This window comes from Folsomia candida, unplaced genomic scaffold (genome assembly GCF_002217175.1).
Source record: "Folsomia candida strain VU population unplaced genomic scaffold, ASM221717v1 Fcan01_Sc004, whole genome shotgun sequence".
NCBI classification, from domain to species: Eukaryota; Metazoa; Arthropoda; class Collembola; order Entomobryomorpha; family Isotomidae; genus Folsomia; species Folsomia candida.
In genome coordinates this window covers 7,353,787-7,376,352 of record NW_019091196.1, presented here as the reverse complement: position 1 = coordinate 7,376,352, position 22,566 = coordinate 7,353,787, and the positions used below count along the sequence as shown (strand labels likewise).

Sequence of the window (22,566 nt, the reverse complement as noted above, 5' to 3'; positions counted from 1 at the left end):
TGCAGTTAAAGAGACAACGATTACATGCAGGGATAAAGAGTTACGTAATAAACGACGACGACAATCGACAGACAATAAAAGATGCGTTCTTACTAATCTTGATGCTTGGATTCGCTCGGATTCTCATTATAGTGGAGAAGATGAAGCAGCAGTTGTTGTGATGTTATGCTCATCCTCACAACATTTTTGAATGGTAATTGTTAAACCGTCGTCGTATGTACACTACACCTTAAAATAAGTTCGGAAAGTTGGGAATGTCCGTTATGCACGGGCAGCCTCAATATCACCGGTAATCGCTTAGAAATTTATTATTTCTTGACAGGTGGATTGGATTGGTTTGGGTGTTCGCAGTGTCTCCATCGTGAATAAGATGGATTACTTTGATGTCCTGTTAATGATCCTCCTTTATTACGTACTCATCTCTAAAGGGTTTTGTTGTTTGTTGGTAAAATATTTGCTAAAATATAGCTCGTAGAAGATCGTGATATTTTCGATATTTTAGAGCTACATATTTTGACACATGATGTCAATTTATCCCTGCATTGAGGCAAAAGTCACATTTTTACAGAATTGAATTGGATGATGATAAGGTTTACAATAGCGGGACTCGCACTCCTCCACATTCGTGATCCAACTTTTTGGTGTAGCATTTTATTTATCGCACTCATCTTTGTGGTAAACTTTTGGTTAAAGTAAAGCACAACCCCACACACGGCGAAAAACAGATTTGAAACTCATCTCATCTGCATTACGACGAGGGATTCTCATCTTATTCACTCCACTTGAGGTGCGTGCATATCGTGGCTTCTTCACCATCGTTTAATGTGTGTTATAGTAAGAAGATGAAGACGATGAGGGAGCAAAGTAAAAAGGGATGAACAAAGGACGACGCGGTGGTTGGTTTGGTTTGCGTCTGAAAATTCGGTGGAGGCAAAGTCATCTCCAAGTAATTTAAAGATTGTCTTAGTTTCATCTTTGTCAACCAACCGAACTGAAGGCTCGATCCGAACTTGGAAATATTTCGAAAGAGTTGAGAAATATAAGGAAATTTTCGAAATTTGTGAATTTTTGGTATAAATAAACTATATAATTGTGGAAAATTAATTTGAGTGAAATTAACCAAGTTTCTCAGTGTAATCCGTTTGCAAATTATGTGAAATTATACTTGTGTAGCTTAATTTTTCATGAAATTGTGACGTTCTTCTATTTAAAAATAATACAAATTAGAGCTTGAATAATAATCTCACAAAAATGACGAGAAAATCAACAACACAGAAAACTGTCCAGTTCCAAATAGGATTTCTTGTCGCGTTTAGCAAATTCTTTTGCGTGCTGGGACAAAATTATGAAGGTGGGTGTTCCTCCCCAAATTTTATCACACCTTTTTCCCCAAAATCATAAAAAATATGTATACTCATAAAATTGTAATTACTCTGTTAACAGTGGCTGACATAGATTGCGCAATCGGCACGGGTGGCAAAGAACTTTTGACGGCGAGGCTCCGGAGACCCGATGGTTTCAGGGGGATGCCAATTTTTGCCGATGATCGCGGCCAATTATTAAAGGAACCTTCCATGCCTGCAATAATTCCGCAAGAATTGTCGGAAGACGTACCCTGTCAAATCTTGCCGGATCCTATCGACGGTTCTGGCAGGGTTTTCAAACTTCGCATAACCGATTTTAGTCAGTGTGGCGTCATGAAAAGAAATGTAAGTCTTTATTTATTGCCCATCAAAAGCAAACACAACTCGGTTTAATTGGACATAAATGAGCACCTTGAGCCAAGAAGCATTGCCATTTTTGGGGAAAAAAGAGTAAAAAACCTAAGCTTTACTTCCGGATGCTTCCACCTCCTCCTCCAAAATTCAGGCTGAATGAGTATAATGATATCATTCTAGGCCTATATCAACTAACTAAACTCGGTGTATTTTAAGGGTATTTAGATAATATAAGTAATCTAATGCGTTTCATGGTGATGATGATAACTAGGCAAAAAACACTAGTGGAATAGTAGAGCCCATTGTTATCTATCGCTCTACTAGTGAAATGTTACATAAAACCGCAACCTGAATGCACGCAGTTTGTTTTTCAGTGTGGATTTTGCCATAAATTTTCTTGATGCCATAAATTATGGAGTTTGCAATTTTTTTAAGTGTGAAATATAATTTCCGTAGGTCAGTAAGAAATTGTACATATTTTTTCAATTAACAATTACTCAAAAATTCAGAAATAATGCAATGTATAAAAGAAGAACTGTCAATGCTCAATTTTCAATTAATCGAATCACATTCCGGTAAAAATTGACGTTTATATAAAGGAAATTGGTGATGGGATAAGAAGAGATCAGTCTCATTGCAATCAAATCATCCGGTTTTCCTTCTCATAATGGAAACTGTTTCTTTCAAAGAAAAACCTCACCAAGATTTCCCAAGTTTATTAACACAAGCAGCAGCAGCGGTCTCCAAATGCCACCATTCATTCATTACACAATCCAATTCAAAGACCTTCAACCTGTTCAAGTTGAATTTGATTTGATTTAGCAAACTTTTAGGCGTTGAGATAATTAAACACCGTTCCTCCAAAACCGTTCGGATTTAGATGTCTGTTCCTCCTGTCATGTCAGTCAATCCGTTAAACCACACAACAAAAACAAGTTTATCACATGGGGTTGGTGTCTTGCTTGCTACTCCCATTCTGTCAAAACCAAATCACAATTCCATTCTAGATCCCAGGAAAGTTTCAAAAATCATTTAACAATCAGTGTCAATTCAAAGTGGTTCCATAGGATAATTAAAGGCTTCTTATTATGTCGTACCTACCAGAAAAAAATAGGTAGGTACACGTTATTTAGTCGGTCTTGTTGTTTCCTAACAAGCCAACTCATCCATGAAAGATGAGACAAACCAAGACCACAGGTAACATTCTTCCAACTCGTATTTAGTATTTGGCTATTTTTATCCTTCAAAAAAAAAATAAATCCAACCAAACTAAGAAATGACAAGTCAGTATTTTTAGTTACATGACTGAATCGGTGGAATTGTAAATTGTCACTCGGCAAGCTCGTTTAAATCAATGACTACTAAAACACACAGAAAAACGCAGTTCTCAATTCTTAGAATATAATAAACAACCTGCCAATAAACGACATCCGGTAATAATTAGCCAATTGCAATGTCATCCATTTATAGTGGTTTTGCGGAAGTGATTTATTAGAATTTTGTAAAAAAAAGGTAGTGATTGGAATCAACTATGTCATTCTTCCGATCAATGAATACTATTCCTCTTGTCGACCAAAGTAACCAATAAAGTCGGTTATTTTAATTCTTGCATGATGACTTTGTCATGGTTGTGACTGATTGATCGTGGCGTTCCGGTGGTTTTTAACAGTTAGCAAACGAGTCTGCAGCAGCACAGGAAAAAGAAGAAAAAGTTGACACTTGTACATCCAAAAGTTTCGTGGTTCCGGTGGGGTGGCGTCTCTTTCTCGCTATTTTTGGTAAATTATGTAGTGGCCGACCTGATGATGGACGGTTCGTGCCGATGATTATCTAGGATTAGGGCAACATTGCCGAATAACATTTATAGCTTTATGTCAGCCTCGCAGAATTGAATCATCACAAATCAGCAGAAATATTATTGTTGTGCGAATTATGCCGTTACTTGTGGACACAGAAACATACCATATTTTTGATTTGGTCGAGTAAAATGCAGTTTTTTTTATGTCAGACATTTTCATAACCTTGTTATGCATTTAAAGAAATCCAGGTTATTAGCAATTATGCGGTATAATTATTTGCTCGTATAGGACACACTTTTGTAAATAAATTCGCACATTTTGGTGAATGAAATCGTATGTTTTTTCTGCAGCAAGATGGATTAGCATTTTTTATGCACAGGTAATTTTATAGTGAAACCTTTACCTGTGTATTTTTTTACGGTATGGTAACAACAACACAAGCAACCAGACCACGCACTGTATTGTGCTGCATAGTGTCATGAAATCATCAAAAAGCTGACTTTTTCTCTTCCACCCTCATTCTTATTAAACAATTAGTTCCGCTACATCAATTTATGTCATGGCATGGCATCATCTTATCGTTTTTGATACAATAGTTACAAAAAAGACGACGAATACGAATACACAATTCATGTGAATGACGACTGTTTTTTTTTATTTACTAGAATGTGTTGCATTTCATGAATTAATCTGATTTTTTTTGCTCAGGGGTTTATCCATGTTCGGGTGTGGTTCCCTCAACTTCCTGGTGTCGTGATGCTGTCGGATCAAGAGGTGCGCATCAAATTTTAATAAAACATCATTTTTTCAGGTTATCAAAATTAATTATAAAATTGATTTATTCAGGTCATCATAATGTGCAAACCTCCAGCTGCAACGATTGTACAAAGCAAAACGGCAGGCTTCGCCGGTAGCATGTAAGTCAACCGCTTTTAAATTGACCTTTTCTTTTGATACCTACTTTACTCAAAAATAATTAAAATGCAACAATTTCAGTCACACTACTGTACACTAAAATATTTAGTAAATGCTGTTTTTTCTGTGTAAGCAATACGTGACCCCTGCTGCATTTGCATTATCACGTGAATGACATGGTTTGACCACAGACCACAATTAACAGAGCGGACACCTTGAACCTACACATAATGATAATCTTCTTCCTGCTTATAAAAGTGACACATATATCACCAACAAACCAAAATTAAGCTTTCGCGAGGCTGCTGCCCTTCGCCATTGTTTCAATTTGTAGTGTGCGTACTGGCAAAAATTCCGTTATTGAGTGAATTAAAGTGGCATTTCGCTCAAAAATGGTATCTCATCTCGCAAAAGAATGTTCCGTTAGGTTGCATGCAATTAAAAACCTTTCGTGTACATATGCATTAAAAAATTAAGCAGTTACAAATTAAATGACAATTAATTTACGTCTCAACAGCCCTTCGGGAGCCAGGATAAGTGGAATTGTGGAAGAATCGCCGGGCAGGTTGGAGTACGAGGTGGCGTTATACAGAGGTAGTGAAATTACAGGGTTATCATAAATATTAGTATTTACTTTCATTTTTGTAATTGTTACATATAAAAAATGTGTATGTACTAGAAACCGCGACGACATCATCATTAGCGGCGAGAAGTTCTTCCTCGGCGTACATCACGGGGGCGGATTCCCACGAACTTCCGGTCGATCAAGCTGGTAAGGATTTGTTTAATTCCTTTTTAATTGTTATTTGTCTTTTATTTTGATTTTTTACGATTTTTTAAATGATTTACTAGTCCCAATTGGAACGAGATTGCAACTCAGGGCGAAAATTAATCCGGATTCAGGTAGTGAAAGTTATTTAAGTCACTTGACACTTTTCTCGAGACTAATCGTAATTGTAATTTAGCTTGGAAACACGCAAAATTGATGGAAGTTTCAGTATCACCGGATCCCAAAAATCCAAATGCAGACGGATCTGTATCCTTAGTACGAGACGGGTAATGACACAGAAGAATATACAATTTAACCGTCCATGGCAGATTCTCATCTGAAGATTTATTTTAGTTTTTATATTTTTTAATTTTTTTTGTAATAGGTGTCGAAACGCTGATTTAGCCTCCATAATTCCGAAGCAGTAAGATCTTATCGTTAAATATTACTTAAACATAATAAACTTTAAATATTACTAAATATTACTTTATCGATAAGACCTTATCGATACAAGGAGCGTACGAATGAGGTCGTTTTAGATTTTGAGGCCTTCCTATTGTCAAACATGGCGGATAGAAGCACATTATGGCTCCATACGCAAATTAAGGTATTAACTATTAGTAAATTAATTAATTTTTACGGTATTTATTTAATCATTTACTTATTTCAAGGCTTGCATGGAATCGCAAGATTGTCACCCCGTAAGAATTTTTAAAGAAATTGCAGAACCAAAGCTATGAAAAGTTTTCTTCCCGTTAAGAATTTCTTTATGTATTTTTAACTCAAGCAGGAATTTTGCATGGACGTCTATCAACCGAGCGGATACGGGAAGAAGAGACGGCGTCGAAACATCCACAACAATGGACATCCAATTGGGGCAACTTCTTCGATCAGCATGTCGAAATCTAACGCCACATCGATGGACTATTCCGCCCCTCTCTCGCAACATTGGACGACATTTGCGGACGAGATAATAATCGATAACGCGTCAGAAAGGGATGAAAAATCGACAACAGTGATTAAAAACTCGACAAAGATAAAGACATTGAACGAACTGCTGAACAGTGTCAATTCTGCACGAGATGATCCCATCGGTTTGATATCACTTCCGATCCCATCCTCGGAAACTAAGAGGGACGGATTATACGTGCACAAAGAGGATATTGAGGCGACGATGAGAAAATATTTACCGAAAAGTTCCACCCCCATGACAACTACGACCACGTTCAGGTCCACGACGACACTGCCGAGCAATAAAAATAGGGACAGCGGAGGGGACTCGACTAATTTTGGGGACAATATCGGATTTTCTGTCATAATGCCGTCCGGTACGGATTCTCACATTTTTGTGTCGCAAAAAACGACAAAATTTTACAGATTTTTTTACATACTTTATACTTTAGATTACTACCGGTCAACGAATGTCTTATCTTCGTCGTATGAATGTCGTGCATGGGCAACGGCAACATTGGTCTCACTTCTGGCCGCAGTAATTTCCGCAATTGTGGCCTGCGCGATAGGATATAAAATGAAACGGTCTGGCTCTGCGAAGGAAAGGGCGCTCTATTCCATGCAACCGCATGGCCCGCTTTCAAATATGATGCGACCACATGTCAAAGGCAAAAACCAAATTAAGCATTAATTGCGTTAATTAAAATATAATCATTCTTTAATTAAATAATTTCCTTATTAATATTAGATATCCACATGTCATCCGGATCTGATAACGTCCCCAAGATGCGCGACAGTGGACAACTCTTTCACAAATATGCTCGAGACCCATCAATCTACAGATCATAATCGTAAATTTCCAGAAAGATTTCTCAATTTTTGGTTACCGTAATTGTACGTAAGTAATGAGTGACTTATTAAGAATACAGATTTATTTACATATGTAAGTAGGGCAGGCAAGTGAGTTATTAATGTACAACATAGGGTTTAATGGGCTAGCTATTAATAACCTGAAGGGGTATTAGTTTTTAAGCTATTTGTTATTACTACTTTTTGTGGATATTTATTTATTTATTTACTGTTTTTGTCGAATAAAGTTAAACAATCTTCTTTAAATTGACGACTCACTGCGAAAGTATGTATTTTGAGGTACTTATGTAGATATTGGTCACTTTTAATTGATGACAAACTATGCAAATATGACAAGCTTCATTTAGCATTCCTCTACTCCTGCAACATATTTATAACGCGTATGTATTTAGTAAATAGGTAGGTAGCAATATTTAGTAGTAGTAGGATTTTATTTATTTGTGACATAACAATTGAGTCATGTTGCCAGCAGCATGAGTGTACCACCTAATGGGAGCTTTTCGTTTTCGTTATTAACGCAACTTAGCACTTTTAATTCTCATCTCCGGGTTTTTCTTAAACGCAACTTAAGCACGACGACCAATTCTTTCTTCTCAATGGACCACTGAAGGTTTATAACGATACACAAATAATGTGTCTCGACTAACTAATAGCACCATAAGTACAAGACCAAGCAGCCTATGTATAATATCTCTAAAATGGAACACAAGCCATGTAACAACACCTTTTCTCTCCTCCTGGCCTGGCCTGGCTGCTAATTGCCTTTGCCATCATCATCCTCTAACTACAATTAGTATTCGTATTAGTCAGCTAAAACCTCCTCCTTCTCGTCGTCGTCGTCGTGGTCGTCACCTCATCTGCATGGACTTCATAATCTTTTAAAAAAGCTTGCCTCTCAAAATCTATATCTCGTGGTTTTCTTCTTCTGTTACACGGGTGATGCATCATATATAGCAGCACTCGCATTTTATTGTTATTGCACTTCTTACTCTTTGCAAAGACTCATTCATCATCATCATATTTAACAAATTCATATCGAATCGTTGGAGGATAAGTCACCAACCAAGTCAGCATCATCATTCAACACTTGAGACTCAAGTATTTACAACCATATTTTACTTGCAAGGAGTTGGATGGATACGTCGTCTCCCTGAACAATTTTATAGTACAGGAGCTAAACAAACGAGAAAAAGTCTTGTCATCACTGCCACCCTGAATTTTATTATTACGCTTTGTTCAATTTAATTGCGAAATTTCATTTGCCCGTGACATTTTCGTTTCATGAATCAGAACAAGTCTTGATGAATGAATTGCTGGTGAGAAACAGTTTCCGTCTTGAAAAAAAGTTGGGATCGTGTCGTTGTCTCAAATCTGCCCAATTTCGCAATTACTTATCTATCACGCTGGGGAATAATGCATCGGAAAGTGCACATTAAGTATTGATTGAGTGAAAGTGAGGATAAGTTTAGCACCAATTTCGTCGTCCAGAAACGAGAAGGGGAGAGAGACCGGCTACGACATGGTCACTGCTTGTTTGTGCCTCCCGTTGTCAACGGGAGTGAAAATTATTGCCTTCATGTCCATCGTAAGTATTTTATGGGTTAATTCTATTGCGTAAATTATGTCGTTGATTTAATACTATAATTGTAATAGCATGTTGCAAATCCAAATTTCATATTGTATGTACAAGTGTAGAAGCGTCTCACCTGATTTCTGAAAAAATATATGAATTTCTTAAAATTTCAATTATGGTTTTTTGCTTTGACAAGTTTGAACAAATAAAAATATTCGCATGTGGAATCGCATGTGAACTCATGTTCTGTAGGAATTATAGTTTCGATTTTTATGAAAATTTTAATTTTTATATAATGCAGCTTGGATTGAAGATATCTAATAAGTCAAATTAAAATATAAACAAGTTCAGAAATTTATGACACAGACTTTAAAGTTTGACAAAAATTTAACAAGAAAAAATACTCAAATTGGTATATCTGTATCTTAGAATCATGTCTCTTAATTGATGACAATAAACTTAGTAATTTTATGGATGAGTCATGCTCCAGAATTAATTAAGTATTTAAAGCGAGAAGGTGGCATAGATTATTGGTTCCTCTCACACAACCAACCACGCATGGACCTCGCCATCAACAAATTACCTGTACAAATTGCATAATCCATTAGCATATCGTTTGTGCGAGCAGGAAAAATAACTTTCCACTTTTAAAGTTTTTATTATCAAGACGACGATAAATATGAGTAATCTGATCGTCAAATTTATCAAGTACAAATCAGCAACGTTTGACAATTTATTTATACAACTAAATGCACTTGACGATTTGGGATGAATACAGTATGCAGATTTTTCGATCAAGTATTTAAATATGCTTCTGTGACGTTAGGATGAGATCATTCGTCAGTATTAAGTCAAGCCCAATTCCTCAAGTGGTCTTGTAAACGAAGCCGGCATTAAAATTGCTATGCTGACCTTGTAACTCCTTTGATAAGTCAAGTACCAAAATGGTACCACGTTTAAGGACAAGTTGAAGAAGTCTGGACAAGATTAAATACACTTTGTTAATTCATTTAACTCAAGTCGTCTTCTTAATAGCTCGTCCTAATGTTGAATGAATCGATTTAAAATGTCTGCTTAATATCCCGTTTTCTGGAACATTAATCCTTGTACAAACTTTTAGTGTGAGTGACTAATTGTAAGCGTAGGATTCATGTAATGACTCATTTTCACTAATTTCTACCACCATCATTGCATTTCAATTAGCTTCTCTTCCGTTCCTTGCAACAAATCTTTGACTCAGATGTGATCACGCTGTTCAACTTCCTGCTACTGGAATACAGATAAATGATACATGCTATCGAATCTGTTCCTCAAATTAATAAGGCTAAGACTGCAGTTTTTTTAGTATTCAATTAAATTTCCGTTTTATACGATGCACCCGGAACGCGCTATGCAACTTAAAACTTATGTATGTACTTACAGTGAATACCAATATTGCACCAGACCGTAGTACACCACACCAACAAGCAATGCGTTTTGCAATGCTAATTAAATCGTGGTTAATATAAATATTTGCATACCAGGTCAATGGACAGATTTCTTCTTGTGAAATATGTACCACGTGAGAACGTGATTTGGCAGATTAATGCTAAAATTTCGTGGTGACATTCGTAAAGTTTAGGTCAATGTTAGGTCCATATTTAAATAAATAGTTAAAAAATGCTGAATTTTAAACTATGAATTCTATATTTTCAGCTGATCGGTATCGCCGTGGGGTCCGTATCGAGCTGGTGCCTTCACAGGGCGGTGCAAGCCTGGAAAAACCCCACCCTTCGGACAGCCACCACGCTGCTCTCTCAGGTCAACACGTTCTTCGGGGGAACGACGGGTCTCTACGACTTGGAAGTCATTTACCGAATTATCACCGCCTGCAGTGCAGTCGCTCTCATTGGAGGATTCGTCCAATTTTTGATGTCATTTTGGCTCCTACTCGCAGCATCTCAGGTATCAAATGCTTGTTTTGATTCGGTTGATAAAACTTGGCAAAATATATTTACCCATAAAGAACAAATGAGTCATGATGATATATGCCATGTTTTACTACTAAATGGTAATCCAAGGATATTTAATTTAGCACGGAGCATCGTAAACCTTGCTTCATTGGTGTAACCTTAATTTCATTTAAAAATGTCATATAAGTCGTGTAAACGTCATATAAATATTAAGTAATAATGTGGCATGAAAATAACTGCACCCATCACTCCACTCCATTTTACTTTACTACGACACATATCCAATCCAACTGCGGGTAAAATAGATGGTGGAAGCAGGCTTAAAGCATAATTAAAAGTCCACGTGGAATACAAACTACTTCCGTATTATTATCTCTAAGCAAGTTGCATTCATTATTTGCATCGCACAATTTACACATCTCATCTCACCTCAGAAAACCTCGGAGACGACAATGTAGCATGAAAAACAGTGTTTTTTTTATGCGTCTCGCACTTCCCAACTGAACGACAATTGCTTTGCTGCTGCTGCTGCTCGTATTTAGCTTTCAAAATCGTCAATACAATATTGTTGCATCATGAACTGGGCTCAAAGTGGTGTGGGTGTGCAGGCAGCACAAATTGTCAGAGTCAAGAAACTCAGGTAGGATTCAGTAATGTGAAATTTAGTCAGTGCGTAATTATTTAGCTGAAGAAATTAGCAAGTTTGGCAGGAATTAGTTAAACATACGCACCGAGAGAGAGAGATAAAAGATGATGAGAAATGTTGACATAACGGGAAGTGCACGCAACGGTTCAATCGTGATTTACTGCCTGATGCACTTAATAGCAGAATTTAAAGAATATGCAAGTATAGCGATGGTTTTAGAATAGGGTCGATTAGTTGAAGGGTGTCAAGTGGTGTGGATGAGACTAAAATGATGATACACAGATTTAAACGACGGATTAGTGAGGTATTTTGAGACTCGAATATTTCTAAAGCTTCGAGAATAATAAGTTAAAAAAAGCATGAAATGACCAAATGACATCACAATGTATTTATGCCAAATTACCCAACTTGCAAGATAAATATTTTCAAAATATTTTCATCCTTTTTTTACACAAACTCAAATATTTTTACACTGCATCAGCAGAAGGATGTCAGCTTAAACGACACAAGTTTCGCACATGTTATGTTATTTTGTTTGATTTGCAAATCAGTGTGAAAACTTTCTCCTTTTGTATTTGCATCTAAATTTCGACGGAGATACATACTTTGTTTTTGCTTTATGTTGCAGGGTGGCCGAAATATGGCCAGAGTTTGGGTCATCGTCCACATCGGTGTCATCTGTGCCATTGGGGGAGGATTTTTATGCATAATTACCAACGAGCTGGAAATCAATAGAGCGCTGACGGTCTTTCTGGCCGTCACGGGGACAGATTTCCTTCTCCTCATCTATTTCGTTTGGGTCGTGTTCGCCTACAGCAGGTCCGGCCATGAGTCAGACGTGTGAAGTGAATCACGACAAAAATTACGTATTTTTCACCCCTAATTTTTATCGCTACTCTCATTACAACCAGTAAAAAATAACCGATTTATGTAGAGTAAAACATAAAAAGTACAAGATTTACGATTTGTTTTTAATAATTTTACTTTAAGCTGTACAATACTGCCATACGCTAATAAATTGTTTGTAATTTTCAACTTTTTTATTACTCATTGTTCTCAAATCTTATATCTTTTAAGAGATTTTAGCTTTTATTGAGTAATACATATGCCATATTATGATGGAATTGGAGCAGATAAACCAAAGTGTAAAAGTAAATATTGGTCGGTATTTCCTTCCTCAGAGGTGTAAATACCGGTGTTTTGCTAGCACTATAAAAACGGTTCAAGTTACCTTTATTAAGTATTCTACCGTCTGCAATAAATGTTTTGTAGTTTGCGTATCTTTTTTTGCAAGTAGTGTAGCAGTTAGAAAACTATAATAATTACATAAAGTTTGGTTGTTAATAAATGTATAATTAATTAATTACTGGTCAGTTTTAGTGCTAGAAAATTTTTAATGTATGAAAAAATGCGTGTGTTGTTTTCTTCCTTATGTAAATTATGTATTAATTACGACAGGGATGGGTGGGTATGGTCGAGTGAGCTGAAATAGTCAATGTAAATTTCGACATAATTTTTACAACTTACTGTAACTTAAAAACGCTGCTGCAAATATTTAATGTTACATATTTAACCTATTTTATACACGTCGTAAACCTATGTAAGTTTGTACATATGATGCAATTACATAAAGGAAAGAGGAAACTATTATCTGTTTAGTTAAATAAGTTAGGTTGTTGATAGATGCTAAATAAGATTCATATTCTGTAATAAAATAAAATTTTATGTCGCCACAAATATTTTAACGTGCGTTGAAATCTTATTGATTTAGGAGGGTCGAGTAATTAATTTAACTGAGCCAGGGTTACAATTGGTTTCGTGGTGGTGGTGAGGCGTGAAATCGAAACGGAAAGTTATGCGAATCAGGATAACCGTAGGGAAATAAATTATAGAATAATATCCCTTTTATAGGATTGCGTAGTGGTTATCATTGCCACATTATCATTATCACCATGCGTGGTACCTTATCTGCACGGTAATGTCGTCCAGCCCACCCATACACATTTTAGTGGGGGAAAAATCACGTGAATCTGAAGCAAATCCCATTTAACCTCATGATCCCTGTTTAACGAAAAGTGAGTGAGTTTCCGAGAGTAATTTGCAATATTACAAACACACAGAGTTCTGGTCATGATTTGCATGCAAATGGAGTCCCTTTACATGTTGAATGTTAAGAGTTGGGGGAGCAGTGATGGAGTGGATAGAATTCTCGGTTAGTGGTTTTGCTTGTGCACAAATCGGAGAGGAATCTGGTACTAAGAAGATCACATAATTTGCATAATACCCCCACCCGGCATGGGTACTTTATTTCAGCCATAATAATGAATCTCTCTCTCTCTCTCTCTCTGAGCTCTATACCGGGGTTTATTGGCAAAAGAAGCTAGAGTCGCAGGCCAGACAGCCAACGGGGAGAGTGGTATCAAGGGATTGTGTCTGTATTGTTTCTTAAAAAATGTAAAAAAACATGTTTTTGCAAAGTTTTAATAACAAATTAGGTTGGCTTTGTGCAAGAATTTTTGGTACAAGCGTGCATTCACCTGCATTCTGCACCCCTGAGGTCGAATTTGCACATGACCTTGCACACAGATTGGCGCAATATCTATTTGCAAAAGTAGCTGTCGCATTGAGTCTCACGACGGCAGAATTGAAATTACTCTTTACGTTATTACCAGAAAATTACACAATTACTATTTCAGTCATGTGTCAGGTCGCACTTTTTTCTCAAAGTGACAACCCAGTGCGACTCGCCCATATATTATCGAGCAGAAGTCCTAAGATTCTATAAGAAGTGGGTAATCCCTTCTTCTTGTCAGGATCAAAAAAGAGTTTCTACCATTTAAAGTGCTTTCATGCCTTTTGTCACTTGCAAAGTCCAACTAATGTGACACTAGGATGTGAAATGTGGCTAAAACTTTGGCAATTTGGAATTCATAAGTAGATACGAGGTTGAATTTGACACTGGAGGAGAATGGGGCGTATAAAGGGAGAAACTCTGGCCACCAAAATCCCCCTCCAGTTAGCGCATCGTTATAAGTATAGCAAATTTTATTGGAAAATTGTCATGAGAAAATGCAATACGGATCGTGGTCCCGTATGTAAAATGAGTTTCAAGTTGAATGCCCACCACCGACCGACGGACCCACGCCCATTTACTGACTGCAAGTCCGAAAATCGGGCCATACAACAATTTGGCGAACGGCAAGGTGGCAAATTCTCTCGTCAGTCTCGAAATATGCGAAATATGTACATACATAAAGTTACATAACTCACCCATCTTCACCCCTGACTTGGTTCCATGTTGCATTGACATGGCTGTTTTTCTGACAAATTTCTGCTTTTACTTACCACACGAATTGCCAGGTTTGCCAAAAATCTCAAATATTTTTTGCTAACGAAACCTTTGCCAAAAATCCACCGCTGTGTGCAAAGGATCGTCTGCATACGCTTGGCTTGGCCTCCTTCCGGGGAGGGCTAGCTAACTCTACAATTTGGCATGACGGTGGTGCAGCAGCTCAGATACCGGGTAGAGTGGATACATGGAGAGAAGAAATACTGAACTGGCTACCCGGGTGGGTGCGTGGGTTAGGTGAAAACATATCCGAATTCGGGAGTCGAAGCAAGCAGCAGCGGAGATTGGGATTTCTAATTTATGGTCAATTCCGCTCTACGACTTGATCTCCTCAGGTGATTGTGATTGCGATTGTGTTCCTCTCCCGTGGGTTTCCTGCATGGTGGGAACTTGCCAAGCCGACGGACTTGTAGGAGATTAAGTCCAATCAACGTAATGGTCGTATTTTCTTGCCTTGTTCTTCACTTCTTCTCCATTCCACTAAAAACTAGTGTACGGGAACAATCTTTATTCCGTCCACTTGGTTTCCCTCATGTCCAAGGGCACTTATTCGGACTGACCCATACTTCCATTCACCTCTGCCTGGTCTCAAAGGTCTTTCAAGTCAAGTGACTCAATCCACGTAATTGATTGAGCAGTTGACATTTCTTTCACCCCCGCATTCCAAGCGTATCTATAAAGGTGTAAAGTTGCAGGATAATGCAATCCATCCAAGTCACACGGTTGCAATTTGGCCTCCTGGGCTGTGTCGACGTATCACACCGTTTCACACACGTCGTACGTATGAACGAGTCCCATCCGGCGACGACTCCGTATAATAAATCCCAACCTGAATTCGTTCCTCCACAACGAAAAATATATAACAAATGGCATTTTTACCCACTTTTTTGCAAGTGAAAGAGAAATGCATAAAGTGAAACTTATCCAGAAAAACGACAGAATAAAGAACACGACAAGATCTACAGTTTTTCTTCTTCTTCTCCTACTTTCAAACTAAATTATAATCAAAACTTGTAAATTGTGCCATTTCGCCAGTTATTTCTCTAATTCTGAAGATAGAGACATGCTACGCAAGATTATTTCTTGCCTTGCACGCATTTTCCTGCATGGCCATACATTCCAACTAAAAACTAGATATCTCCTACATATCTACTTGTACAGAATGTTAATAAAAGAAGTTTATTTTTTGTTTTATTTTGCCAAATGAATCTCAAAAAGTTTCGTGCCTCGAGCTTCTCCTCTGTTGGTGATGGTTCTTCTCGTAAATGAGAATGCGGGCAAGTTCTGCTTTCACCGAAACTTTCTCCCTTATTAAATACCAACCCGTTTCTTCTTCTTCTTCTCGATGTTCTTAGGTTGTGCATGCAGTAGTAAAAATCTATACAGATTACGACTTGTTATACTAATAATACCACCACTTGCCTGGGTCGTTTCGTCCTCGGACCATGCTGTAAATACAAGCTGTTCATTCATATTTTATGAAGAAAAGGGTATAAACATTTCATAGAAGGAACAACCAGGAGGGCCCATCTGGATATTGTATAATTTATAATTTGCACTACATCCACACAATTCCATCCCACCCGCCATGCACCCTCTACTGCCTTTAATAATAATGTTATGACTGCCGATCAAAATTATTAAAATTCCAGGTATTCCGCTTCTCCAACGACCGGAGATGAAATCCGACTCGAAACTCAATCGCATTTATTATTATATTATTATACATTTTGCACAAAATCCTGTTGTGTATCGTCTCTCGGAAAGTTAATCCGCTTCCGTCGAGAGAGAAAGCAAAAGTTGATCGAGTGTGAGTCTGAGGCAGGCAGACTTTCTCCAACTTTCTCTCTCCTACCTGCATCTTGCTTCATTCTGTGATGAGTTATGTTACATACTTACGTAGCCAGCAGGTTGTAAAGAAAATAAGAAACTTTTCCACAGCAGCAAAAGCAGCCCACCCACTTTCATCTTTCCACTCTCGTTTTCATCATTTATTATAAATAAATAACCATTTGAGGCTTTATTTCATTTTGGAGTTCTGAAAGTAAGTAGCAGGCAAAAACGTTAAAAGTTACGGCTTATGTACATTCCACCCTCCATCCATCCTGAAAATAGGAGATTTTCATTCCAGGATTTTCCCCCCTTGTGAACAATACAATCCTTCCATTACACTAACAGCTAGCCGACCGACGCGCGTGGGAACAACAGAACACACGATCAAATATATTGCTTAGAGAGAGAACTTTGCATTTTACTAATGAAACAGCTCGGAATTTACTCAAAGTTCTTGAAATTTGACTAGCCTACAATGAGAAACAAGAAACAATAAACGTTCCGGGGGAAAACATGTTTAAAAGTAAAAGTTGTGCTTGGAAATAAGTGTTCCATTTCATCTTTTTGGGTAAGTATTTAGTATGTGAGGGAGCCTCTCTTTGTTTTCCCCTTTGTGTTTGTCGCCCAATAATAATATTCCTTATTGTTTATGGACTAAACTACTCGAGAGACTCGGTTTGATGAGACTGTGGGGAAGAGTTTTAGTCAGATAGTTTCGGGTCCTCTTTTCTATTATCTTTTTCCACAAAAGTGGAATTGAAATGAATATGAAGAGGAATTCGAAGTGATGCATATTATTTTTTGGAGGCTTAACTTGAATATTTCTCCTTTTTCCGGAATTACTGAAGCGTGTTGCACGTTGTTGTTGTTATTATTTGCAACTTTCTCTCATGTTTTCTATTCCTCCAAATTATCTATTTACGATGCTGCTGGATTGGATTCCGTGTCTGTGGAGGAGAGGAATTGACGCGTGACAGGGGGATACGCTAACCAGACAGAATTTTGAAGAGCTGGAGAGTTATTTATCAGTATTATTATTATCATCCATCCTTCAGGATGAATTTGATTTGATCCAAGTAAGTAAAATTGTATAGATTGCAGTATTCGCATGCAATGACATGGATGATGTGATGGACGGGTCGTTAAAATTAATGAGGATAAGGCTCTCTTCTTCAAGACTTCTTTTCAAAATTGAATGGAATTTTGAAGAATAACATATGTATAACGTCAAAAAGTTGGAAGTATCTAAAACTTTATGGTTAATTCAGTCACTCATTCCCTGGGTTGAATTGCGGTAAAGGAACGGAATTAATGTTTTTTTCCACAAATCTATACTGCCTTGGGATGTCCTCCTGCTTTTATTGGGCTGCAAGTTCAAAGAAAAAGGGATGTGAATACCAATATCTCACAATCTTTTGTACATATGTTCGTACATACGTACGTATACATTAGTGAGAGCTTATCAAGATTAAGGGAGGCGAATCTCTCTCCTCTTTTCTGAAGAGGAGGAGAGGAAGTTCTAAATTACTTTCAAGTATTTCCTCCTCCTCAGACGAAACCTTGAACCGATTTATAATCTGGTTTGCAATCCTGGCACGGAATTAAAATAAATGAATGGGATAAAGAAGAAGAACTTTGAGTATTCATGTAGTTTAATTAGGAGTGGATTAATTACGGGGAGGTGAAATAACTAAGTCTCCAATAAATTCTGGAGGCAGGCTCGAACTCGGAGAGGAAAGGTCAGGTCAGGTTCAACCAAATTGGAAATTTTTTGACGTCATTGCATCCATGCAATTCAGAGATATACGTTTAAAAGAAGCCTCGTAAGGGACACCGTGTGGGTGACCAGTCTAGTCCACTTACTTTCCCTGGATCTATTACTGACTCGTATGCACGTACGTACATTTAATCACAGTCTACCTTTCTCTTGTCCATTATTCACGATGTCTATCTATCACGTGGAGCTTTCTCTCTAAACTTACGATAACCACACGACGACCACCACCACCGCACCCACCCTACAACAAGTCTCGCTCTCTCACTTTCTCTCTCATGGAGGTGGCAGGTAGTTAATTGGACCATTTATTCATTACAACCATTTCCTTCTGTTCCTCTCCCATGAGGAATCAAGATTGGCTGGTGGCAGCTCTTTACGTTTCGTACGTTCCAGGCTATCCCATGCATGCCACGCACAGCGATTCTTGATCTTGCCTTCGTTCGCACAAACTGCTTCCACTTCTTTGATAACGTATAACACGAGGAGGGAAAGAGAAGGAAGGAGCTTTGAGCTTCCAGTCAGATATTGAGACACGTTTCCTTTTACAGCGGAGACTAGAAAGTAGAAAGAAAAGCCAGAGTTTTTACTGCATAACTTTCCCTTTTGTGCATTTGACTGAAAGAATGGAAACGAGGGAAAGCCAAGCGAGAGGAATTTGCAGCAGGTGAAATGAAATGACAGTTCTTTTGCAGTCTGTTGTATTCGTATCGGTAGCATCATCATTTCAACGTTGGATAAGTGTAATATCCATTCAACGAGAGAGAGGAAAGGTTGTTATTTTCGTTCCATTGAGGGAGAAGGAAGTCGATTGTGTTTATCGACAATGATTCCTGACTGGACTTTCTTCTCGGGAATACATTTTTAGACTGAACATGGTAGAAATGCTGAGAAAGAGGAAAGAAAAGTGATGGACAGATGCAAAGGCAAGTGAGGAAATAGACAGGTACGGTTTTCATAAGAATTTCAATGTCCGTCCGTTTATGCTCAGTTTGCATGCAATATGAAAAGGATCTATGGAAAATTTATAGAAAGTGATAGGATTCTTTGCATCGTTTTAGGAAAGCTCGGTCGAAATAACATTTAATGTCCAGAATATCAACTCATCTCTTTGGTAGGTAAATTGGCTAAAAAAAATTAATCTAAACTTCATTGCGATATTTCCACATGAATGAGTGAATAGCATATTGCATTGAGTATAAGTTTGAATCATGGACAATCTATTGTACCAAAAATAAGTTGCAGATAAAACAAAAAAAACCTATCAGTACAGCTTTGCTTAGCCCGAACCAGGTTTAGTAAACCCATGTTTCTCAGTAGTTTTCTATAAAATTATGTGCTACTATTTTACACTAATTTTTGCATTAACTTGCATCAATCTTTCGTACTACTAGGCTCCAAATTCTAAAAATATTTACTATCCATTGCCCTTGACTACTTCCCAGTGGGGGTCGCCTTTACAGCCCATATGATTAATTCGTGTTCATATTTAGCTTCGTATTATTTCATGAGAAAGCAGTAAGGATCTCTGGTCCAAATTTCAGCTTTCTATGTTAATTTCTAAAAATCGGTATGGGTCAACCCATAGGGTCGCTCTAGATTAAAATTATACCAATTTCATGTCATATTCTTGCATTAGGACCCATAAGCAACCTCTCCACCAAATTTCAGCTTGATATGACGATTTTGAAAAATCAGTATGGGTCACCCCCTAGGGTCCCTCAAGATGAAAATTTTTCCAACTTTAACTCATTTTTATCTATTAGGAGTCATTAGTAACCTCTGCGCCAAATTTCATCTTTCTACGACAATTTTGAAATTTTGGTGCATAATACCCCACCCACTCCGATGACCCCCACCGGTCCAAAACTTTTTTGATCGAACCCATCTTCGAACTCGGTCGTTGCATTGCCCAGATGCATGTCTGTACCAAATTTGGTCCAAATCGGTCAACTCGTTCGAGAGTTATCGAAAGACAGACGGACGGACAGACGGACGGACATGACGATTACATAAGCCCTGGTTCGGGCTAAAAACTAAATTTGAAAAGCAAAGCTTTTATTCAACAGGTTTTCATATTTTATACAGAAATTCTGTAACAAACGTTCATAAAATTCCATAAAATTATTTGTCGCCTTCAAAACTTTTGCATGTTTTTTTAAACCGTCAATTCTTTTGCAGCCAAACGTAATGATCGCCTCGTATTTGCATTCCCTGCGAAAGCATTTCCTCCTGTTTCTACTGGCATTTTTTGTTTCATACGTAAAACTTCATTCCTACGTCGAGTCGCTTTTGGAACTTTCACCGGCGACTTTTTTTCTTTGCGCGGTTTGGGCTTTTTCGCTGCTTTTTTCTTTGGAATCCGAACTTTGGCTTTAGGCCTCCAGTTTTTGGGTTTTGCTGACCTAGCTTTTGCCTGTGCCCTTTTAACAGCTGCGTTGTATTTTGCATTTGCGTTAGCCCTTGCCTCTTCTTCCGACTCTTTTTCTGGATCAAAGCTGAAGGGAAGGTCGTGAAGCCAGATGTAGATGTTTCGAGGGTACCCTTTCCTTGGACCGCGTTTTACGGGATCTCTTCCTTCGTCGACCTCTTTCTTCCTTCCCCAGTAGCTGCCAGCTTTAATGTACTCACTGGCAGGTTTCTTCCGCCCTCGCAAAATTTTCTTCTCCAACCGCTATTTCAATAAAAATAATCCCACACAATCAAACTATATAGTAGATTGTACGAGCATTATATTAGCAACTCACCCTAAGGAAGGTCCGGTATTCGCCCATCATTCGATGATATACAATGTTATCCAACGTAAGCTTGCCAATGGTGAGGATCGGTTGACGAGCCATGACATCCACCGCATCAGCCACCTCCAACATCAAGTTCGCCATGTTTGTGTCGCCAGCCAACATTTCCAAGCAGGTTTTCACCTCGTCCTTGTTGACCTCGGCGTCGTGCTTCGAAGTCTTCGAAGCACGAACTCTTCCTAGACCTAGACCATAAAAATCCAATTTACTCAAGTCTCATTTTTATTAATATTGATTTTGCAGTCATCTCCTTACATGTTGGCTTCGTCGCGCAGTTTAAGCACTGCATGAAACATCTCTGAAGTTCACAATGAGCATCAATGGATGGTGCCATGGTATGCCAGGTCGTACCATATGCCAGTTGATCCTGTACCGTTCGTTCGGTCCTGCTATATTTTACCAGTTGATTGTTTATCATGTTGAGCACGGTTCGGTGGACCAGGTGGATGTCATACTAATTATTAAGAATATAAAAATAGCAAGGTTGTTATAAAAAAATAACATTTATAATAATTGTTGTGTTCTTACCTCAATATCGAAGGCCGATAACAGAAACCCGTCTGTCATCGCCAGCTGGTGAATCATCATCTTAATAGAGAGTCGAGTATCATCGTCTTCAATTAACTCGACCAGTTTAAACCATTCTCGTAAATCATCCATGTCGTCAGATTTCAAAATGATGGGAGTAACCCCCGCGTAAGGTTGTTTGTGCCAGAGCAGGTAAGCCAAATAAAATCCACCCAGACGTCGTCGCAGTTCCAAATTTCCGTCCTTAGCACAAGCAACTGGAGGCAGGGTCCAGAACTGGGTCGCAGCATCAAGCATTATCCTCGAGAAGATGGCGTAATGCTCGTGCCGGTATATCCCTTGACCGACGCATCTTGCAATTAATAGGAAAAGTTTCATTTATTCATCACTTACAATTGCACCATTTCAATTTAATGTAGAAAATAAACTATTAACAACTTACGCATTCATGACCAGCACAATCTTCATTCTTTTCGCCACAGCGCAGAAATCCTGAAATGTAATCCCCGGCTGGCTTAGGAACTGTCCAATGCATCTTTCAAAATCGTCCGTCGCTGCAGCCCACATCCGGTAAATCGTCTTGGCCGTGATAATCATCCTCACAGGGTCACTCCACAAAAAAAGAATAAAATAAAACAAAATATGAAATTATTAATCATACTTAAAAATAGAAAAGTTGCTACAAATTCACGTATTTTCACAACTCACCTTTCGTTCCCACTTGCTTCGACTATCTAACTTCAATTAATTAATTAGCAATAATACATCAATCAATTTTAGTAAAATATACGCAAAAAATAATTTCGGAAATGAGAGTAAAAGAGAACGAGCGAAGTAAACCATGCTGCTGATCTGCATGCCTGATTGCCTGGATGACAGGTGGCGGTTAATCAGGCATTGAGCATGCAGTGTCAAAAGTTTCAACTTGATATTTTGCATTTGCAAAAACGGCATAAATATTTGGCATTTGCAAAAACGACATGAAAAATATGCTTCATTTTGCAACTATATTTATCGCATTTTTCTTTAGTTCAGCCATCCAGTCTAAAGTAAATGGGGTGAGATGAGCGATAAGAGAAGAAAGTGGATGG

At 38.0% G+C, this 22,566-nt stretch overlaps 3 protein-coding genes across 4 annotated transcripts; 2 read left to right on the top strand and 1 right to left on the bottom strand.

Moving 5' to 3' along the window:
• The first annotated feature begins 68 nt into the window (after positions 1-68).
• On the top strand, positions 69-7,272 carry LOC110848861. Of its 2 annotated transcripts, XM_022096197.2 has the most exons (15): positions 69-193; positions 323-1,351; positions 1,444-1,709; positions 4,226-4,291; positions 4,364-4,434; positions 4,950-5,026; positions 5,112-5,204; positions 5,285-5,335; positions 5,398-5,488; positions 5,587-5,625; positions 5,700-5,808; positions 5,873-5,902; positions 5,989-6,529; positions 6,605-6,820; positions 6,901-7,272. In XM_022096197.2, the coding sequence occupies exons 2-15, from the start codon at positions 1,252-1,254 to the stop codon at positions 6,999-7,001; spliced, it is 1,851 nt and encodes a 616-aa protein (XP_021951889.2). In that variant the 5' UTR covers positions 69-193; positions 323-1,251; the 3' UTR covers positions 7,002-7,272. The 2 variants fall into 2 exon arrangements, with proteins under 2 accessions (XP_021951889.2, XP_021951890.2); XM_022096198.2 differs by lacking the exon at positions 69-193 and having other exon boundaries at positions 1,098-1,351; positions 5,992-6,529.
• Positions 7,273-7,865: 593 nt separating this feature from the next.
• On the top strand, positions 7,866-12,932 carry LOC110849031. Its single transcript, XM_022096406.2, has 3 exons — positions 7,866-8,607; positions 10,291-10,539; positions 11,822-12,932. Exons 1-3 carry the CDS (start codon positions 8,542-8,544, stop codon positions 12,035-12,037), a joined length of 531 nt encoding a protein of 176 aa, XP_021952098.1. The 5' UTR covers positions 7,866-8,541; the 3' UTR covers positions 12,038-12,932.
• A 7,254-nt stretch (positions 12,933-20,186) lies between these two features.
• LOC110848506 lies at positions 20,187-22,344 on the bottom strand. Its single transcript, XM_022095739.2, has 6 exons — positions 22,184-22,344; positions 21,918-22,085; positions 21,476-21,827; positions 21,203-21,401; positions 20,897-21,132; positions 20,187-20,823 (listed from the first exon to the last, which is right to left on the bottom strand). The coding sequence occupies exons 2-6, from the start codon at positions 22,070-22,072 to the stop codon at positions 20,308-20,310; spliced, it is 1,458 nt and encodes a 485-aa protein (XP_021951431.1). The 5' UTR covers positions 22,073-22,085; positions 22,184-22,344; the 3' UTR covers positions 20,187-20,307.
• Between the last annotated feature and the right edge of the window lie 222 nt (positions 22,345-22,566).